General features: G+C 40.6%; 1 protein-coding gene across 3 annotated transcripts in view; it reads left to right on the top strand.

Annotated features, from left to right (window-relative positions):
* Positions 1 to 22,145, top strand: part of Pfkfb1 (6-phosphofructo-2-kinase/fructose-2,6-biphosphatase 1) — a 70,187-nt gene that overhangs the window by 43,936 nt on the left and 4,106 nt on the right. For all 3 annotated transcript variants that reach the window (XM_059251341.1, XM_059251343.1, XM_059251342.1), the window contains 8 exons: positions 171 to 245; positions 670 to 726; positions 3,206 to 3,327; positions 6,777 to 6,984; positions 10,095 to 10,241; positions 12,404 to 12,508; positions 18,103 to 18,232; positions 21,290 to 21,352. In XM_059251341.1, the coding sequence (XP_059107324.1) occupies positions 171 to 245; positions 670 to 726; positions 3,206 to 3,327; positions 6,777 to 6,984; positions 10,095 to 10,241; positions 12,404 to 12,508; positions 18,103 to 18,232; positions 21,290 to 21,352 (907 nt within the window). The remainder of the gene's footprint in view (positions 1 to 170; positions 246 to 669; positions 727 to 3,205; positions 3,328 to 6,776; positions 6,985 to 10,094; positions 10,242 to 12,403; positions 12,509 to 18,102; positions 18,233 to 21,289; positions 21,353 to 22,145) is intronic.

Raw genomic sequence — 22,145 nt, forward strand, 5'->3', positions numbered from 1 at the left:
GAATGCTTTTGAAAGCGACACAAGCCAATTCCAAACCCTTCTTTTTCCTTAAGACTCTCTTTAAGTTCTGCCCCCTTCTGGAAGCCCTCCACTTGGAACAAAGGTGAATGAAGAATGGTATTATATCAACACGAGATTGAGAGTAAACCAATCTTATTACATGTTTCTAGGTTTTTGATGCCACCAACACTACCAGAGAGCGACGATCATTGATTCTGCAGTTTGCTAAAGAGCATGGTTACAAGGTAGAGTGACACAGCCCTGCTTACCTAGAGCAAATTCCAAGGAATTACAAATTAGGGCTCTTAGAGCAGCCAGTTTGGACCCCGTGGGCTCAACATCTAGCTTTCCTGGTAAATTCAAAAACAACAGAGCAGAACAGAACAGGGGGATATCCAGGTTAGGCAGTGGAAGCTGGTTACTGACAGGCTGATACTGGGAATAGTGAGGTGGCAATGATGAAGGAGTCATGAGAAACGTGTAAGAACCAAAACCCAGCAGAAATCTGTAGCAATTCAGTTAGAGCCAGGCTGCCTCATAGGAGTCAGAATCCTGAAAGCACCATTGTGTGAAAGCTTTCTTTTTAGAAATGTCCCTAGGGATGACTCAGGGGTATCAAGAATGGGTATGCTTATTTGGCTCGCCAAAAAGCTCTCTTTTCTCTTCTAGGTCTTCTTTATTGAGTCTATTTGTAATGACCCTGACATCATTGCAGAAAACATCAAGGTAAGGAACACCAATTACCTTTCTTCCTTAGTCTTTTAAAAAAATGTTTTAATTTAATTTACATTTAAATCCGCATGTATGTATGTCTATATATTCACGCATACATTATACGTGTGTGTGTGTGTGTGTGTGTGTGTGTGTGTATGTGTGTGTGTGTGTGTGTAATGTGTGAAATGTGTGAAATGTGGAATGCACATGCTGTGGTGTGTATGTGGAGGTCAGAAGATAATTTCAGATGTCAGTCCTCACCTTCTACCTTATTTGAGATAGGGTCTCTTCTTGTTCTCTGTTGCATTTTCCAAGCTAGCTGGCCCTTGAGCTTTTAAGGCATCCTCCTGTCTCCACTTTTCATTTCACAATAGAAGCACTGGGATTACAGATGCACACCACTACATCCAGTGGGTTTCGGTGATCCAAACTTAGGTATTCATCCTTGTGTGGCAAACTACCCATTAAGTCATCTCCCTAACCCTCAATCCTCCTGATTCTGTCTTAGGCTTGGCTCATACCTAAAAGACCACTATAAACTTAAAGAAAGCATTCCTCTCCGAGATGCTCCTCCCACTTTGTATAAGAAGCACTCCCCTGACCATCCTTGTCCACAGTGTTCCTATAAAGGTAGATGAAGCCAGCATCTGTAGAGCCCTTAGAATGCATCAAGCACTAAGCTTGACTCTCTCAGTTTTTTTCACAACAAACCTACATGTTTGTTGTAGAGGAGAAACTGAGGCTCAAAGAGTTGAGTTGGCAAAGACTGGTACAGCTCAAAAAAATGGAAGTAGGAATGCACCCCAGCTTGGCTGTCTTTCTCAAAAGCCCATATTCTGTATTGTGCCCCACATTGCACATCAGAATCATTGATACTTTTAACCTCTTAACTGCATGGTCTAGAATTAGATCACTAACAAACTTTTGTTGTTCCCTGCCCCTTCAAATTACTGGTGCTCAGGAGCATAAGAGACCTTAAAGGCCATCTCTTTCAACCTTTCATCAAGTACTTAAATTTTCAGCTAAGTATTTGTCTATATTTCTGTTCACACCTATAGTAACACTACTCATTGTCCTTAAAAAAAATGTAGCCCAATCAAAGTGAAATTTATCTCCCTGTAACTGCTACACATTTGTCCTATTTTTATCTCTTGGGATATATAGCATGTTCAAATCTTTTTCCTCTTCATCCATGCAATTATCCATCCATGTATTGATTCAGGAGAAACTGTACACCTGGATGGCCATTGTGGGCATTAAAGATATAGAAATAGTGAAAACCCTTCTCTTGAACTCACAGTCTAGTTAGGGACACTGACAGATATATAGACAGAGCCCTTGAGATTAGAGATGAGGTAAGGGAAAAGAGGTTGTAGGAACACAGTGGTAAGGGCCAATCTTGCATGTCAGGGGATGCAATGGAAAGCCTCCTAGTAGAGATAACAGCAATATCCTGATGTGTGCACAGGAGTTTTTACAGGTAAAGAATTGAAATGAGGAATAACATACACTAAATATGATACATCCAGGGAACTAAGTAGTTTGGATCTGATAAAGCAAAATGTATGTCCAAATAGGAGAGCAGTAAGGGATGGTAGTTAAAAGGCAATTGGATTTGTCACAATCCACTTGCTAAAATAGTTTATACTTTGTCCTAAAAGACACTTGGAAATGGTGAAGGAATTTAAATAGGAGAGTCACATTGTCAAATTATGCATGTTATAAATATCCTTCTGGGAAAAATAAATAAATAAATAGCCTTCTGGGAACAGTGAGATGGCTCAATGGGTAAAAATGCTCAGCATAGAAGCTGGATGACCTGAGTTCAATCCCCAGAACTCACATAAAGGTGAAAGGACAGAACCAACTCCACTAAGTTGTCCTCACACTCACCATGGCATGCATTTGTCCCCCAACACCACATCATACAAATATACATGCACACAATAATAATAATAAAATAATGATGTAAAATTTAAAAAGGAATACCTTTCTGACTACCAGCAATCAGTCACAAAGCTCTAGTGAACATAGGCAAAAGAGATTGGCTATTTAGAAAGAGATTAGAGAGGCTTAGTTTCTGCTGGTGAGTGAGATTCCATGTAGGCTCAAGTGATTGAGTGGAGGAGTGGGGAATAAAGGAAGAGAAGGTGGATACTGGAGGATTAGGAGGTGCCAGTCTTTGAGAAAGCCAATGACAACATGCCTATTTTCTCAGCCGTGACTAAATACAGGACAGCCTTTATGATCTCAAGTCAAGATGTCTTACTCTTCTGCAACACAATTTCCTGTTCTCTTACAGATGTTTTTAAGCAGTGTGTGCTCAGGGAGTAAATACAGCTTCTCTTTGGTTGCCTAATTTTGTCAAACTCTAAGTTTCCATGCCTTTGTAATGGGGTGTGTGGTGGTCAGTTGTCTGTAAGGGCCCTTTCCAAGTACAATGTCAGGGTCTCTGTTTCTCCACATTTATCTTCTTCCCACCTTCTCACAGCAAGTGAAACTAGGCAGTCCTGATTACATTGACTGTGATCAAGAAAAGGTTTTGGAAGACTTTCTTAAGAGAATTGAGTGCTATGAGATCAACTACCAACCCTTGGATGAGGAATTGGACAGGTAAGAACCCAACAACACCCCAAACTCAAGGTCTAGAGCCTTAGCCCAGTTTTGATGTCTTATGGGACCTAAGGAAATGTCCACCTTTTGGGGGCCTTAATTTTTCTATCCATGATATCAGAAGTGGGACTTGATATGTCTTTATGACCCCCTGCAATCCAATTTTCCATGAAACAGTGATTCCTTGATGTGGGATGTATTCATGAGGTGACTAAAGTTGTGCCTTCCTATGTAATAGGCACAGATCGAGACTTTGCTCCCAGAACAAATACCTCCCTTCTGTGGATATTGTGTTGTTATTGCAGAAATACTAGTCACCTCGGTATCTAAACAGATTTGCCTTTTTCTTCCATCACATTCCCATAGAACCTCCACAAAGGAGGCTCTGGTAGAGCTGAGATCATAAATTTCCAAAAAGAGGAAACTGAGTCTTAGGGAGCTGAAGCTACTTCCCAAGCTGTTACCATAAGTCATAGTTGAGACTAGAAGTCTAATCACATAATCTGTCTCCTATTGTTTCTCCTCTCATAACCATCATATATCTCTTCAATCAGCAAGTCTTTGGAAACTTTGCATGCTGAAGGTGTAAATAGAGTCAAATGAGATGGGTTCTGTCCTTAGGTAGCTTTTACAGAGGCTCAACATATGAAAAGACTATAAAGCAATAAAATAAGAAAATTTGCTTTCGTAATACCGGCTACAGATAGGGAAGTATTGGTTGGCAGTTTAAAGCAGATGTGAGTTTAGATATAAAATGTTCAAAGAAACTCGCTTTCTTTCAAAATGGGTTCTTATGAAAACAGACTCTGGCTACCCATACTCTTTGAGACCCAGGTATGAAGTGTAAAAAGGCTGTAAATGGTCATTATTACTCTAAGAAGTTTAAAAGCATCCTTTCAGTCTTATCCAATGAAAATGTAAGGAAAATGGGTGTTAACACTTTGTAGTTTAGGAAACTGACAACTAGGGATTAATCAGGTCAAACGCTTGCCTGAGGCTATACAGTCTATACTGTCAGCAATACAGTCTATACTGAATGAAGCCTGTATTTCCCAAATTTCAGCCTGATTTCACCCCTCCACATCCTTCTATCACATGAAATATCAAATGAGACTTAAAAATTCAGTGTAAGGAGCATGGCCTTCATGTGTAATTTTACAGATTACTCACTGTGCATGTTCCCTGAATCAAAGATACACTTGTTTCTCTCAGGAAGACATGCAATGGAACTGGGTTGTTTATGCTTTGAGAAAAGTGGCTTTTTCAGATTCCACAAAGGCACTGTGTAGGCTAACATCATAAGCAGAAAGGGGGCTGAAGGGAAAGAATGACATTAAGGTAACCCATAGACCTAATTCTAGACACCTAGAGGGGCACTGTTGGGTTTTGTTTGTTTCTGTTATTCTTTTGGTAAGCCCATTGAGCCTGAAGAAGATAGATGTAGAAGGCCAGTTTTATTTAATTATTGTTAATAAAATTAGTTATTGATTTATGTAATTAATAGACATTTATAGCTCATGCATCATGACCATCTTTAGCAGTGCCTAAGGAAGACAAAGAAGCAAGGCTGTCCCTGTTCTGCTATAATGCCCAGTAATCTGGAGAAGGTGGTGTATATACAGTTGACCCCAGGTGTGGGAACAGTAAGCCAGATAATTGAAAGAACTCAGAACAGGGAACTTGGCCCACCTTGAAGGAAGAATGCCTGAAGAACTGGATTATTCAGTAGGCAAGCTAACCATGTGTTCCGGACATCAGCAATGTTGGATCTTGCAAAAATAAAAAGACAACTATTCTACAACCATTTGACAATTAGTATTTAAAAGCAGCAACAAAAAATAGGCAAAAAATAAAACCAAGGCCTCCTCATTAGTATAGTTTATGTATTTTATTTCAAATTGCACATGTTAGGAGTGAACATGAACTTTTATAATAATTTGTTATTGAGCAATTATAAATAACTTTATATAGCTCTAAACTCCAAGATTTCTTGGAGAGAGTAAATGTCCTAGCTTTTGAAAGATGTATACATAGGAGCTCAACTTTGGAAATCAGCAGGGTACATCATTTCAAGCAAAACGAAAAGTACTTTGAGACAGCCGGCCTAATTAGCTCTTAGTATGAAAAGAGGAGAGGAGTACTGAGAGTATTCCAAGTACAACAGCAGCAGTACAAGAATTAAAAAGTCATGGGTAAAGTGTGGTGCTGAGAGTGCTGAGACCAATAGTAGATAGCATGTAAAATCACTTAGGATGTCAGACAGACGAAGCTATGGAATTTGAGAATTCCCTTAGAAATACATAGAGTCTAGTATTAGGAACAGACATGAGCCAGGCAGCATGATTACATCAGAGATCTTCTGCTTTTAGGCTCTGAGGATCCTAAAGAGATCACTGAAGTGGGACACAGTCTGTGGCAAATTGCTTCTCTGTGTGCTTTAGTTTTCTACATGATGATCTCTTCTCTGAATGATGGCTGTGAGGATTCATACATCTTAAAATCTTCCAGTCTCTGCAAGATACACAGAAAATATTCAACAAATGCAAGTGTTCTGTGGGAGCCACTGCATATGGATCCCAGAGCTGTGAAGGATGAGACTGTAGATGTAAAGGACTTCTCTAGGAAAATCAAGGAAACAGCTCTCTGAAACCAAAACCATCAGCAGCCTTATGGGCCCTGTGTTGCTTGTGTCACCCTATGACTCCATTTCCCACACCTCTCTCTTCCCATGGAGCTCTCTCAGATTCTTACAGTCAAATAACTAGAGATTTATGGCTGTACAGAAGCTGTAGAAGTCTTACTTCATGGCTCTAAGTCTTCCAGTCTGTTGTATCTTCACCCCGCCTCCCAGATAGGTTGTTGTATTTGATTATTACTCAGTATATAGTTACTAGAGCTGAGTACATAACTAAGGGGACCACCAGGAACTTGGGGACGTGACCACAAGTTTGCTAATGATGTTCTGTACCATTTCTGTATCCCTTCATACCAATATTTGGCATACTGTGCTGTTCGTGACAAGAATGTTGACTATTATCCACGTGTTTTCAAGTGTATGTTTCTGACTGCTCTAAGTGTTCCCAGAGGGCAGATAACTTCTACCCAAAGCACAGTGCCTAAATTCAGATGAAAGTACTTGTGAATTGCAGGTGTAGACTGTAGAGAAGAACCTCAGCCAATTGCATTGTGATTAGGAAAGGTAAAAAGGCAGGTTGGCTTAAGCTGAAGAAAGGAGATGGTAGCCCACAGTGATGAGGTCCTTGGGGTTGTCAGAAACAAAATCTCTAGGACATATACCTAGAACAAGACTAGGTATAACATCTTGTTAAGTAGAAGCTGAACTCCAGAGGAGGATTGGAAGCAGGATGTGTGATTGGGAATTTCTCTTGAGATCAATTCTCCCTACTATTAGCACTTAAGATGTTTGTTTCTGCTTGGGTCTGGCCCAGTCATCTGTCCTACATCAAGATCTTTGACGTGGGCACACGCTACATGGTAAATCGAGTGCAGGACCATGTTCAGAGCCGCACAGCCTACTACCTCATGAACATCCATGTCACACCTCGATCCATCTACCTATGCCGGCATGGTGAGAGTGAACTCAACCTCAGAGGCCGCATTGGAGGTGACTCTGGCCTCTCCACTCGGGGCAAACAGGTAAGGAGGGTTCCAAAGATTCAAGTGGGTAGACTAGGTGGGGTGGCCAATGACTGGGTTTTGAAGAGAAGTATCCTTTGATGGGAAAGGAGCAAATTATGATCGATCCTTGTCTTCTACCATTAGTCACTGAATCCTGTCACAGACATTGAATGGTTCCCATATGCCTACTGCTTCTGCAAAATCAGTAGCATGGTCCTCCAAGGCTGCTCAAATCTAGCTGCTTTTCAAGCTCTATCACAGAGACCACCCTTCCCATACTTGATGCCTCCCCTCATCATCCTCACCACTCTGTCCTTTGCTCATGCTCACCTTACTGTCCCTTTTGGTTCTTCTGTCATCTGGTAACTGTCAAGTACATAGATAGGTGACCTGAGGGTCTCAGCCTGAATCCCTCTTCTTCATGATTCAGTGTTGATGTTCTCCCCTATCTCATTTGAAAAATCACACTGCCCCCACCCTACTGCTTCTCATCACTCCATTTCTTTCCAAAATCTAGTCATCCTGGAATTCCTCCCTATTCACTCCTTATCTCATAGGTCACTGGCCTTTGGGAACATCTCTCCTCATTGTGGTCTATTACTGACTCTCTCTGGTCATTACGCTCCCTGTTCCCAGCCTGATATTAGAAACCTTTCCATTCTGGGTACTGGTTTTATAAAGGGATTTATTTCTCAGCTTCTGGTCCTTTACCTAGGCTTGTCATTACACATGTTGCTGGGGAAAATCACTTAGGGATAGCATAGGGAAGAAATGAAGTACAAGAGAGGCATTAGTGGTTCTTAGTGTCTTTTTTTTAAGTTTTATTTGCTTTTATTTTATGTGCATGTGTTTTGCCTGCATGTGTATCTGTATGCCCTGTGCATGCCTGGTGTCCACAAAGGCCAGAAGAGGGCATCAGATCCCCTGGAGTTATAGATTGTTGTGAGCCATCATATGGGTGCTGGGAGCAATAACAGCCAGTGCTCTTAACTGCTGAGCCAACTCTACAGCCCCTTACTGTCTTTTATTAGACACCTATATACAGCCACAGTACCATCAACTTCCACATGTATTTTTTGAATACCATCAGCAGTGTGAACTGAGCGTAACTGTCATTGTTTATGGATGAGGAAGCTGAGCAACAGAGACAGAAAGCAGCCTCAGGTCACATGGTCAGTACAAGATAACACAGGCAGGACTGAAAACCAGGCCTTCCTGCCTTGCCTCAGCACCCCCGCTTGATAGGTGGGAGATGTCCCAAACTGGGACTGTCCCTGAAGCCCTGTCCTTAGAGAACCTTTCTGATCCCTGTGGACTGGAAACTTCCCTCTGGAAGTTGCCTCTGACCTAACTCTTACCTCTCATGCTCTCCAGAACAGAGGCTGAGATCACGTGAGGTATTTTTTCATCTCCAGGACTTCTTTGCTATAGTTAGTCCATTTCTTACTTGCACACTCATTGGAAAAGTGGCCATGTCCACAGGAGTACCTCCTGCACACACATATGTGTATATATATATATATGCACACATCAGACCCAAACCTTTACATTCTTCAGCCCGCTGCACCAGGCCTGGTTTTAAAGGTTTTAAAGCCACCCTAATCTCTATAACTTTCACTTAACTAGTACCTACTGTGTACCAGAAAATAGTTTGCTTTCCACACAGCTCAGAGACAAGGCTGGATAAGTGCATGATGTTTACATTTTATAGGTTATGATATGAGGTCAGAGATGGGCACTGTGTAAGGGAGCTATTAGGGATTTGCCTTTCTCTTACTCTCTCAGGCAAGGGCTTCTTCTACCCATGAACACTGACTGCTGACTTGCATCTATCATACAAATTTGTGCCTATGACCATTTGTGCAGATTTACCTAGGACATGCCATGTTTGATTAGCACCTTGTACATAGGGCTTCCATGGCCCTTTGTGGTTCCCTTCTGCACTGCCATTGTTTCTCTCCCTAAGTGGCTGGATCTAGAGGGATTAACACTCCAGCATCCAAAACAGGGCTATGAATACTCAATGCATGTGCAAATGCCTTTTAGCTGGGTACCAGGATCCCCATTCAAGCAATGGGAATTCATAGCATCAGAGCACTGTCTTTCAGATCCTTCAATCCATACTTCCAGACCATATTCTGGGCACTTATAACCTTAGAACCCCATTGTAATGGCCTGAAATCTGCTTCAGTGCAACTAGCTGATAGTTTCCTCCAGTCTCCAACTGAGGACAGGCTATGGTCATAGGAGTATTAACTTTCAGGCCCAAGTGTAGCCCCAAGGTTACTCTTTGTGTGGAAGAGGACCACTGGAGATGGAGCATAACCAGAACACCGTGATGTGATTTGATTAACCTCAGACATGTAGTAAAGATACCTAGAAGTGCTGGATGTCATCAGAAATGGAAGGAGAAAGGATGCAGACCACAGAGTGTTCCATTTGTTCTTAGCCTCCACATGGTAGAGGTGGGCCTGTTTGAATGAATGATTCACCTATTAGGGGGCTCAATGAACAAGCATCAGTGTCCCCTACCCTAAGCATAGATACTCCTTTTCACTTTCTTTCATCCTTAGTGGTTCAGGAAAAGATATGGCTTTTATTTTTGACCCTTTATGACTGCACATATTTGTTAGATACAATTTACTATTTCCAAGCTAATTGTATATTGGCCCATCATCTTATGGGTTTAATATTGTGTGTGATGAGAATGTTCAAAATCTTCTAAGGGTTTGAATATATACAGCACCAATTTTTAACAATAGCCACCTTACTGTGCATTGGAATATTAGAACTTATTCTCTTAACTGTAACTTTGTACCCATTGATCACTCTCTAACCATAACTTTGTATCCTTTGATCAGCCTCTCTGTATCACACCTTCTCAAGAGTATGTCTTTATGTAATTTTTTTGTGGTGCTAGGAATAGAACCCAGCACCTCAATATCTTTTAGGCAAATATTCTACCTCTGAGCTATAATCCCAGGCTTATTTTTATATAAATTTAACCCTCGTTTTCTTGCTTGTCCTTCAGTACTTCACCATTCACGAGAGATTTAAACTTGTTCTTATGGCTCCCTTGGTCTTTCCCTTCTCACTTCTTTTTTCCTTTCTTTCCTTTGTACCCCTAGTATGCCTATGCCCTGGCCAACTTCATTCAGTCTCAAGGCATCAGCTCCCTGAAGGTGTGGACTAGCCATATGAAGAGGACCATTCAGACTGCTGAGGCCCTAGGTGTCCCCTATGAACAGTGGAAAGCCCTGAATGAGATTGATGCGGTAAGATAGAAAGGGTTAATGTCCTGGCATGTATGTATGGAGGTGGTAATTAATTCTAAGATTGTCCCATTGGTTACCTCTATTCCAGGGAACTAATTAGTTCATCAAACCTTGTTTTGTGTTTTGTCAACCAGCCATGTATAAGAGAGCATTTTGTATCTTGGAGATCTTGTGAAGTTCAGCATGGGATTGGCCTATGGGAACGTCTGTGCGGCATTTTCATGATTTTTAATTTATATAGGGGGGCCAGCTCACGTGGGCAGTATCATCCCTAGGCAGGTAGATCTGGGCTGTATAAGAAAGGCATCTTAATGTGAGCCTAAAGGCAATAAGTAAGTAATCATGTTTCCTCCGTGGTTCTTGCCTCTGTTCCTGCTTGAGTTCTTGCCCTGACGTCCCTTTGTGATGGACTGTCATCCTACCCCAAATGCTTTTGGTCATGGTTTATCACAGCAAGAGAACCAAACTAGACAACTTAGATAAGGTAGTTGTTATTTTCTACATTTTGCAGATGAGGAAAATGAAAATCAGAGAAGTTAAAACATGTTGCCTAAAGTCAAAATAAGAAGGCAATGGTCATTTCCATAGGCAAAAAGCCTCACAATAAGCCTCAGAATAGAAGCTTAAAACAGTCTAAAAGGATCTTTGTGCACTTTATTTCCTATGAGTAATGTCCATTCAGAAAGCCTGACACTGCAGAGCTGTTTCTAATTTGTAAGTGTTCTATTCCCTGCCCCTGAAGGAAGCCTGGTAGATAGTCCAAAATGACAACAGCCCGAGTCTGGTGACCCCAGGCACCAAACAAACAGAGTTTAATTAAAACTCACACACTTTGAAGGAAATGTCAGAAACAGTATCACTTTTTACCACCAGCACCAGCAGCCTTGCCTATGGGGATTTCTCAGTAGACTTGGAAGCTATCAGAATTTATCTTCCTAGACCCACTCTGAAACCATTAAAAATTTCCTAGTTTTTGCCTTCTGAGGTATCTGTGGATAGATTTTTCCCAGAGATATTAAAATAGAGGGCAGGACAGGAAGGTTAAGGAATGGAGAGTTGCACTGTATCGTGTACTTGCATACAGAGTTTCAGACATCTGCCACAAGTATGCTTACAGGTATATACATGCACTTCACAGTCACAGCAACCCTCTTCTGCCAATCATGTCTGCACCATATATGCACACACATCTAGAAATAAATAGAGGCACATCATATACATATATGCATTTCATATGGATACAGATTAGCAAGACACTGACATATACAGAACACTAATACATAGCTTCAGGCATAGTACCCAAATTCATAGACTTCAGACATAGTCACACAGATACAAATATATACCAGAAATATAATGCAGAATGCACATATTCATGAATATATGCCAACAATACACATGAAGACACATGCCACAGAATCACCCACATGGGCATATTCTCAGATACTTAGACACTCTGTACATACACACAGAGTGCACTACATATGCAAAAATAGATATACAATATATACACAAACACAAGGCTTTGAACATATCTCAAGCACACTGATGTGTTTATCTAATTCATTATCAATAAAAAAAATCAGGAGTCAGATATCGGGGTAAGAACTTGAGTGATCAGAGAAGCCACCAGTCACCTCCTCTCCCCTCAGTTCCTCCATCCAAAAGGCCTGAGATCCTCTCTCAGCCCCACCTTACTACTTCCTGTCTCTTATCTGTCCTCATTCCAAGACCTCCATGGTTAATTTGGTCAGCTAGTGGCTAGCTCCGCCCTCTGACTCAAAGCAAACTTTATCATCAGAATGCGATCAAAATATCACACAACAGCACACATAATAAGCATGCTGCACATGCTTACAAACACAGTAGCAAGTCCCTATTGTATATATACCTATATATAATGTACACATATAGAACTATTGAGGCAATCATAGGAAAATATCATATACTCAGTCTGAACACACCCTTCCTTTTGTCTTCACAAACACAAGCCAACACACCTCACACACACATACACACCACAGGCAACAGGTACAAATCAAGAGCTACATTCACAGAAACCCAGGTGTTATATTATTCTATAATCATTGGTCTCTGAACTGTGTGAAAAGCTATGTGGATTTCCCTTGGTGTTTATATTGTTCACAAATACTTTTTAATAGGGTGTCTGTGAGGAGATGACCTATGAAGAAATCCAGGAACACTACCCTGAAGAATTTGCACTACGGGACCAAGATAAATATCGTTACCGCTATCCAAAGGGAGAGGTAAAGTTGAAGGGGTGGTGTCACTCCTAGGATTCTTCCCCATATCTTCATTCCAACTGCCAGAGTTTTGTAAATAGCTTTCGAAACAAGGCAAAGCATGTTTTCAGTAGCTGCCACCTGTCAACGTACATGATCATCTGATCCTTAGCTGTTAGGCAACCTAGCTCTCTTCTTTTAAAAATATTCATTCATTCATTCATTCATTCATTCATTCATTCAGTGTGTACGTGCATGTATGCCATGCCCTGCGTACTTGTGAAGGTCAGAGAACCTATGGGACTCAACTCTCTCCTTCTACCATGTCATCCTGAGGATCAAACTCAGGTCATCAGGCTCAGTGATAGTTGCTATGACCTGCTACTCCTCTTTTTTTTTAAAAGCTTGTAGGCATTATGTACTTGTAGAAGAATACACTTTATCCAATGCCTTGTATTTGTCATGTCCTCACTGGACAACTTGAAGTAGCTCAATATACTCTAATTCTGTAATATTTTATTGCCAACTTGCCTAAAGTTCCAGGCTCTCTCAGCAGTTGGCAAGGAACAAAAGCTATTAGTTTAATCAACTTCTTGGCTACCATGTGAGCCAGACCATAATTTTCCTGTCTCTATATGAGTTGAATGCTTATTGCTTTCAGTACAGCCTCTACTTAGCCAGTTCTGCATTTTAATGTATTTATTAGTCATACTCCATCTCTGATCCAAAACCCTATGAACAGTTATCTGAAAATATGGACATCTGGGAAGATAAAACAGTAGATGTTATGTTCAGTCACAAATCACTTTAATATTTTCATCTTCATTCTCAGAAGGGACTTTATTAAGTTAGTGTTAATTTGTTCTCATTTCCTTTATATATATTTTAGGCTGTGTTATTAGAGGCATACAAATTAAAAGCAATGTTGTCTTCTCACTGAATTACATATTTTTATTAAGAATGACTTAACTCTTTTTCCCTTACTAATGCTATTTACCTAACACAAATCTAGCTCTACATGGTATCTTCTAACCATTTTCTGAGTTCATCTTTATTTATTCATTTTCAACTTCTCTGAGTACTTTTGTTTTATTTATGTTTTTTATAAGCAGTTTATAGTTGAATTTTGTTGTTTTTAATCCAAACTGAAATATGTCTTTTAAATACTAAGCGTGGTACATATATTTTTCTTGGTATTACTGACTTTTTAACATTTGTTTCTATTGTCTTGAACTTTCTATGCTTACTTTATTTTTCTCTTGCTTTCCTTAGGGTTGAGTTTTTCATCAGTATGTGTTATAATCTGTTTCCAGATTCTTATGGAGGTTACGCTAACTTTAAAAAAATCCATCATGGTTCTTTCTGTTTTTGAAGATATCCCACTAAGGGTATGAGGTCAAAATATTGTACTTTAAAATCACTCCGAATAATTTGTTATGTATTGCTATACAATCAACTTGAACATTTAACTTTTTATATTTCTTTTTTAATTATTTTTTTCATATAATATATTTTGATTATGTTTTCCCCTCCCCCAACTCCTCCCAGATCCTCTCTACCTTTCCTCTTGCCTAACTTTATGTTGTTCGTTCTCTCTCCTCTCTGTCTCTTTCAGAAAAAAAAAAAACACAAAAACACAAAAATGAAAATCAAACAAAAAACCAGTAAGACAGAAAATGCCAAAACAAAACAAAAAGCTCACACAAACGAAAGAAAACATGGAGTTAATTTTGCATTGGCCAGCTACTCTTGAGCATAGGGTCTGCTCTGAAGTGTGCTTGATATACCGGTGACAATACATTGGAGAAAATTGATTTTTGATTTTGCCAGTGGGTATCAGTTGCAAATAGCGTCTTGGTTAGGGGTGGGACTCCATGTCCACTTCCTCCTCTCGGTGCTGAGACCCTGAGTGACTTTAATCCATGTAGGTCTTGTGCATGCTACCGTAGATTCATATGTGCATCAATCCTGTTGTATCTGGAAGACACTATTTTCTAGAAGTCATCCGTCACCCCTGACTCTTAACAATCTTTCTGCCTCCTCTTCAACATAAGATCCCTGAGTCTTGAAGGGAGGGGTTTGATGAAGACATCCCATTGAGGATTGAGTGTTCCAAAGTCTCTCACCCCCACACATTGTCCAGTTGTGGGTCTCTGTGTTTGTTTCCATCTACTACAAGAGGAAGCATCTCTGATGAGAGTTGAGTGAGGCACTGATCTATGAGTATAGCAATATGTCATTAGGAGTCATTTATAATTATGCTCCTTTAGCAGAATAATAGTGTTAGATTTTTCCCATAGGCCAATGACCTATCCAGTGTCAGGTTCTTGGACACTTTAGCAGTGTCAAGTATAGGTTTCATCTCATAGAATTAGGCTTAAATCCAATTAAAAACTGGTTTGTTATTCCCCTAATGTTTGTGCCACCATTGCACAAGTATATCTTGCGGGCAGGTCACTGTTACAAGGCACGGGTTTTGTAGCTGGATGACATTGTCAGTTACCTTTCTCCTCTGGTAGTGTGCAGAGTACCTTCCAGCACCATGAATGCTAGTCTGTAGGGGTAAAGCTTAGTTGGGCACTAACTCAACTTCTCTGTGTTTGATGACATAAGTAAGTTTTGTCTTCAGAAATAGGGCCTTACTATCAGATTGTAGAGAAAAACCAATAGTCTGCATTGTTTTGTGGCCTTCTGTGGGACCCCTTTGGCCAATGATTCAACAAGATGTAACCCATTCCTGGGACTGGAGTTTTTACTTGGTAACATAAGATGTCTAATTGGGACATTGTCTCTCTTATTATATGGCGACTCCATTTAAAGTCCTTTCATGTATGTGTATATTTTAGGAAGCTTCTACAGTAGAAGGTTTCCATGTGGTTTTTCAAAAGGCCTTTAGTGTTAGTTGTCCCTCCCCATATCCCCTCCTTTACCCTACTCTCCCATACCCCTCCCTAAGGAAGAGGAAATAGAACATAGTGTTAGGGAGATATAAAGGTGAAACTAGAATAGGAGCATTTAGTATTTGAATATACATGACTAACGATCTAAAAACCAATGTCTCTGCTATCCCCCTAAGTAGTATAGGATCTTTCAAACTTCAGTAACTTCCTGTCCTTACTTACGTGTCTTATATTTTCATGTAGCCTCAATCTCTTAATCTCTGCTGTCATTGTAGCTGTTATTATTACTTTATAAGTCATTTAACTAAATATTTACTGATCCTTTGATCATTCTTGCTTCTATCTCAAGTTCCATTTTTCCATCTTGTTATGGAAGTTTCTCTACTGAAAATCTGTCATTAGTACTTTCACCCTTCCTATTATCTAAAACTATCTTGGGAGTGCATCCTCAATCCTCAATGTTAATTGGTTACATATGAAACTCCCAGTTGATTATCATTTTCTCAGCACTTTAAAGATATTTCTCTCATTGTTTTACTGTTTCCAGTATGGCTAAGAAATTGTTCAGTTTCATTATGGTTTCTTTGCTCATTGGCTAAGTGAAAAAAGCCTTTATATCTTTGTTACCTTTAAGCTTCACTCTTCTATGTCTAGATACTTACTTGATTTACCCTCCCCACCTCCTCCCCTCACTTCCTTTCATCTCTCTCCCCTCCTCTCCTTTCCTCTCCTCTTCTTTCTCCCCTTTTCTTCTCCTCTCCTCCCTACTCTCCCCTCCACTTCTCTCCTCCATCTTCTTAGTCCCCCTTTTCCTTCCACTCTCCTCCCCTTTCCTCAACATCCCTCTACTCCTCCCTTTCTTTCTTTCTTTCTTTCTTTCTTTCTCTCTCTCTCTCTCTCTCTCTCTCTCTCTCTCTCTCTCTCTCTCTTTCTTTCTTTCTTTCTTTATGTCTGGTACTGAGGTTACAAAACTTCCTACATGTTCTTTATGCCATCAGCCTTTTAAAATAAATTGTTACAGGACACTTTTCATGTTTTCCCATCAGAATCAGAGAGGCAGATACATTTTCTTACTATTTCCCTTTTTCCTGTGGATGGACTTTTTCTATTTTAAACTTTTACTGAGGCTATAATATTGGGAACTATGGGGGTCCGGGAAGAATCTACAACCAGCTGATAATTTAATCCTTGATGAAAAGAAACAAATCTATGTACACAAAACTGCTTAGTCCGTATACTTTATTCTTCTGTGTCAGTTCTCTCTCTACACAGCTTCTATTCTGCTCTCGTGCCTAGCTTCTTCCTTACCTGATTACTTTCTACATTTATCTGCTGTCCCCTCTATGTTCTATCTTAATTCTCTCATCTTAGTTCTGTCCCTTCTAGGTTCTCATCCATCCAGTTCTTTTCCATTTTAGCTCTTCTCTCATCTCCTTCTATCTCATCTTGATCTTCTTCATCTTGTTCTTCCCCATCTGGCTCTCCTTCATCTTCCATCTCGTTCCTCTAGTACTCTCTTCTAGCCCTTCAGTCTAGTTCCTCTCCAGTTCTTACCCATCTAGTTCTTCTGTTCTCTTTTGTCTTCTTCATCTCATCCTCAAGTTCTATATGTCAAATCCTCCTCTAAGTCTCCTTATAACTCTCTGTTCTCCATCCTCAAGTTCTCTAGGCTATTCAGCTATAAACTCAAGCAATAGCAATCCTCTAGCAGAGCAAGGTCACCAGGCTTGAATTCTTACAGGGTCATAAAGGCAGATAAGAGTTTTCCTCAGGCAGTGACCACCAGGCTTTCTTTTACCACCCCATAGGGGAGTGGTAAAGGAGGAGGTCAACTGAGAACTAATGATCGGTTAGTATATTAAAAAGGGAATTTATGTGCTCAGTCTATATCCCTAGAAGTGGTTAGGTAAGAAGTTAGGAGTCTATAATGTTAGTAAGGCTGTACAAGAAAGGAGGGTCTCAGCTAAAATTGCACAAGAAATAAAGCTATCGCCTGACCTAGGAGACAAGCACTTTCCACAAGGGTGTTACCTTAGTTCAGGAAATCGTTTGGCCTTGGATGCTTGATAGGTATTTTAGATAAATACGCTGTTAGGAGTTCTTGGAACCACACATAGCATACAAGAAAATCATTGTGGGAATCGGACAATATATATACAAAAGCTAAAATATCACCAAGACTTCTTAAGCCATGGCTTGACCTTAGTAGTAGCTTTTGTGATAATAGCCGAATTCCATTACATTTTGCTGCAGCTTGCAGCATTATAAAGATTTGTCCTCTGAGAGTCTCAGATTTGTGTTGAGTCCCAACTCCTAGCTTAACTCCTATTTCTATAAGGTTTTTGAAATCCCAGCCTCTTGGTTAATGAGATTGCCAAATATCCCAGTAGAGCTGTGGCGTCTACACCCACTTATTTTGTTTTCATTTTTCATTTTGGAATACTACAGGTCAGAATTTTCCTTATTTTTTTTAAATGCCAGTTGTACAGTTAAGTACACATTTCATAGTGTGGGGTATAGTGTTGTCTTTTAGCCCACACTTATTGTTTGGTTCCTTTAACAGACAAGAAACTAAAACCCTAAGAAACAAGTGATTTGCCTTAGGCATACTGTTGGGTCAACAATTCAACTGGCTCCCAAACCAAGTTTTTTTTTCCCCTGGGTAAATATGCTTCACCCCCACTCCCACTTCTTACCAAGTATTTCTTTTTTGTTTAGTCCTATGAGGATCTGGTTCAGCGTCTTGAGCCAGTTATAATGGAGCTAGAACGACAAGAAAATGTACTAGTGATCTGTCACCAGGCTGTCATGCGGTGTCTCCTGGCATACTTCCTGGATAAAAGTTCAGGTAACACCCCACCCCCGTTCCTGGTGTGAAGAGCTGGATATTATTTGAGATGCTGATGTCAGCAATTAGAAGTTTATATCTTAGTGGTTAAAAGCACAATATTTAAAACAAGGATATCTAGGTTCAAACTTGTTACACGTGTCTATGCTACCTTCAGTAAGTACTGTTACCCCACCCCCAAGCCTGTTTTCTCAACTATAAAATGGAAAGAATTAATGGTAAAATTGAAATAAACATGTTAAAAGCCAGTAACAGATGATGCATTTATGGGCTATATTGCCATTATTAGTATACTATTAGCTAATCTGTAGAATCTGCATACTGAAAGCCAGCATAAACAATCTGCCACAGCTTCACATGCTGAGCCAGTATATCTCTGAAGCACACTGGCCTCAGCTGAGAGTGAGACCTATGCCCTTGCTGTAGGAATAATTTCTCCAAGATAGCAATGTCTATAATTTAATTTTTTCAAGTGGTAATTTATTTTTAAAAACTATCTAGACCCTGTATTTATGAAAGTATGTATACACAGACTTTACATATTGCCATACATATATATATACACAGACTACTTACGCTATGCTGTCATACATATATACACAGGCTTCATATACTGCCATATGTGTGTGTATATACTTAATATATATATATATATATATATATATATATATATATATATATATATACACACACACACACACACACACACACACTAAGACTTCATATATTACCATACAGACTTCATATACAGCCATATATATATGTGTGTGTGTGTGTGTGTGTGTGTGTGTATGTGTGTTTGTAGAGAGAGAGAGAGAGACTACATATGCTGCCATACATATGTATACACAGACTTCAAATCCTGCCATATATATGTAGACAAAGTATATATATATACTACATCTAATTCTCAGGTGGCTTGGTACCACCTTCAAATGACAATCCATTTCTAATGTGGATGCTGAAATGTTGGCATTTCCAAAATATTTTGAAGGTATTTGGGAGCAATGCTAAATGCTATTTTTTAATGCCTACAGTGTCCCAAACTCTTGAGTCAATTCTGTTATGCTAATTTCAAAATAAGGAATGTATAAACTATGGAATAATTTAAGATTGGAATCCAAGGAACTTGAGAACTTGACATTGGATAAGTCCTATTTTCTACCTTGTCTTCAACATCCTCCCTTGAAAATGTCCTTACTTGAAATAGGTGATGGACTATGTGATGGAGGTCCTTTTAGTCTTAGAATTCTGATATGTTTACATCTCTGCTTTTCAGAGCATTTTTTTTTTTGAGACAGGGTCTCTCTGTGTAGCTTTGCGCCTTTCCTGGAATTCGCTTTGGAGACCAGGCTGGCCTCGAACTCACAGAGATCCGCCTGCCTCTGCCTCCTGAGTGCTGGGATTAAAGGCGTGTGCCACCACCGCCCGGCTTCAGAGCATTTTTTTTGAGATTGTGAGCACTGTTCCCATTGCTCAGATGAGAAAACTAAGGCTTGGAGCAGTGAAATGACTTGCCCAAGTTCATGGTATAGGAGTTAATCCCAGATGCCTGTCAGAGGCCCTGCCCTCTCAAATATACACAGGGGCCTTGCAGTTACTTCCTAATGTCTCCATTTCTTACCATCTTTCACACAGAGACCATTCTAGCTGCTCACAACTTCTCCTGGGAGCAAGGTTACACAGGGCTAGGCAGATAGTTTTACCCTTAGTCAGGAGAGTGATGAAAGAATGCCTAGAGAAATTATATGAGTTAGAATGCATACCCGCAGACTGCAGGGCTAGGGCATCTTCAGATTGTACCTAATCTAATCTTGTTCTGTAAAATGGGGACACTGAGGGCCAGAGAGAGGAGACAGTGGTAGAGCTGGGTCAGAGACTGTAGATGAGTTACTTCTGTTCTCCAAAGCTGTTTGTTCATATGGAAAGTAACAGTGGACAGGACTCAGAGCATCAGTGAGGGTACAGTGTGGTCATACACACAAAAAATGTCATTGGCCCAGAGCTTAATTGTAATGATTGACAGTGAGGAGGAAGAGAGTCGATTTCCAGGAAAATGCCCTCTCTTGATATATCAGGAGATTGACAGGATGGTGACATGCTTTAAAGCCTACAATTAACCTAAGGGACAAGAAGTCATTACCAGAGATGGTACTCCAGCTAAATAAGGGAAGTAAGGATATGTAATGCAGCCTGGAGAGTGGTGAGGTGGATATCAAGACAAAGTGCCCCAAAAGGTGTACATCCCCAGTGCTCTGTGAGGCCCTCCATGGTGGCAGTTCCAAACTGCAAGGGCAGAGTAGGCATCTTGTCTTCAGAGTACCCTTCCTAGCCATGGTACATTTCCTCTTGAACCCCATTTCCTTATCTATGGAATGAGCCAGATCACCCTTCCTTTCTGTCTGTCTGAAAAGTAGAAACACTGGTCTTGAAAGGAAATTGTACATAAATGTTCAGAGTCACTTTCTGCGTAATCGTCAATAACAGGAAACCAGTGAATCAATCAGTTCTTGTCTATAAACAAGTTGTAGAAATCGCACAGAGAAAGAGGGAGAGACAGAGACAGGGAGACAGATGGGAGGTGGGGGGTTGCTGCCTGAGCTGGAGGAAAGAGTGTAGGAGTAGTCAAATAGTACATGTGCCTCTGCCACAGAAGTAGTACTTAGGAAGGTTTCAGATTTGTGGACTCTTGTGGGGGTAGAGGGTGTAAGGAGTCTGTGGAAAGTTGACCTGGGGTAGGAGGGAGGCTTGCTTTCATCTCCTGCTTATTCTGAGTAAAGAATTGAGGCTCCTAGGTGGGTACCTAGCCCTACCATGGGATTCACACTCTGTCCACCTTTCCCAAGGCTGTCTTTCTACTGTTTCCAGGCAGCTAGGTTGCTCTCTTTTGCCCTTCTTAGCTTGCTCTTGTGACTACCCACCCTATAGAATACCAGCTGTAAGTCTGTACTGGGACTCAAGTAGGAAGCAGAGGTAGAAGGAGGAGCACCCAGCAGCCTGGATGTGGTCCTCTGCCCAGTACTGCACCTCTCAAGGCTGTTTCTTCCTCCTTTCCAGATGAGCTGCCCTATCTCAAGTGTCCTCTGCACACAGTGCTCAAACTCACACCTGTGGCTTATGGTAAGTACCCTCACTCTCATCTAAGGAAAGGCACGTAGAAGCCAGGACTATGCCTCCAGTGCCTACCATTTGCTCTAGAAGGTTCCTAGGTGAGGTTCCCTAGGTGGCTGGCAGGATGTCCTGGTAAAGGTACAGTTGGTGACAGTAGGATAAGAGGGAAGGACTAGGCTAGCATCCAGATCCAGATCCTGGCTCTTTCTGTCTCTGCTTGGGTACTGGGTACAGAACATTGTTCTATTTGTGTCCCCAACAGATACCTCAGGAAAATTACAGGTTGGGGCCATATTGAAGAATGGGGGCATTAGTTACTTATGAAAGGTTCATAAGCAAGGAAAGGAAATCAAATGTAGTCCAGGATGTGAACAGGATAAAAGGACCAACTGAGGGCTGGAGGGATAGCTCAGAGGTTAAGAACACTGACTGCTCTTCCAGAGGTCCTGAGTTCAATTCCCAGCACCCACATGGTGGCTCACAACCATCTGTAATTAGATCTGGTACCGTCTTCTGTATACATAATAAATAAATAAATCTAAAAAAAAAAAAAAAGGACCAACTGAAACCTGTGATAGGGTAGTCTGCAGGAATGGTGCTGAAGGGGCTACCACTGAAGAGTGGAGCTCCTGTGTCAGCCCCACGCACCTTCTTCTTCAGGTTCCCTAGAACTTCCCAGGAATCACAACTTTAATATTGCTGTAATTGTCTTCTGAATAAACCTTGCCTGGGTTTGAGTACCCAGAACCACAGCCTAGGACTCTCCCACTTAGCATGGCTTGGAGGACCCACAGGACTCTGT

Source organism: Peromyscus eremicus, chromosome X (genome assembly GCF_949786415.1).
Source record: "Peromyscus eremicus chromosome X, PerEre_H2_v1, whole genome shotgun sequence".
In the NCBI taxonomy this organism is placed as follows: Eukaryota; Metazoa; Chordata; class Mammalia; order Rodentia; family Cricetidae; genus Peromyscus; species Peromyscus eremicus.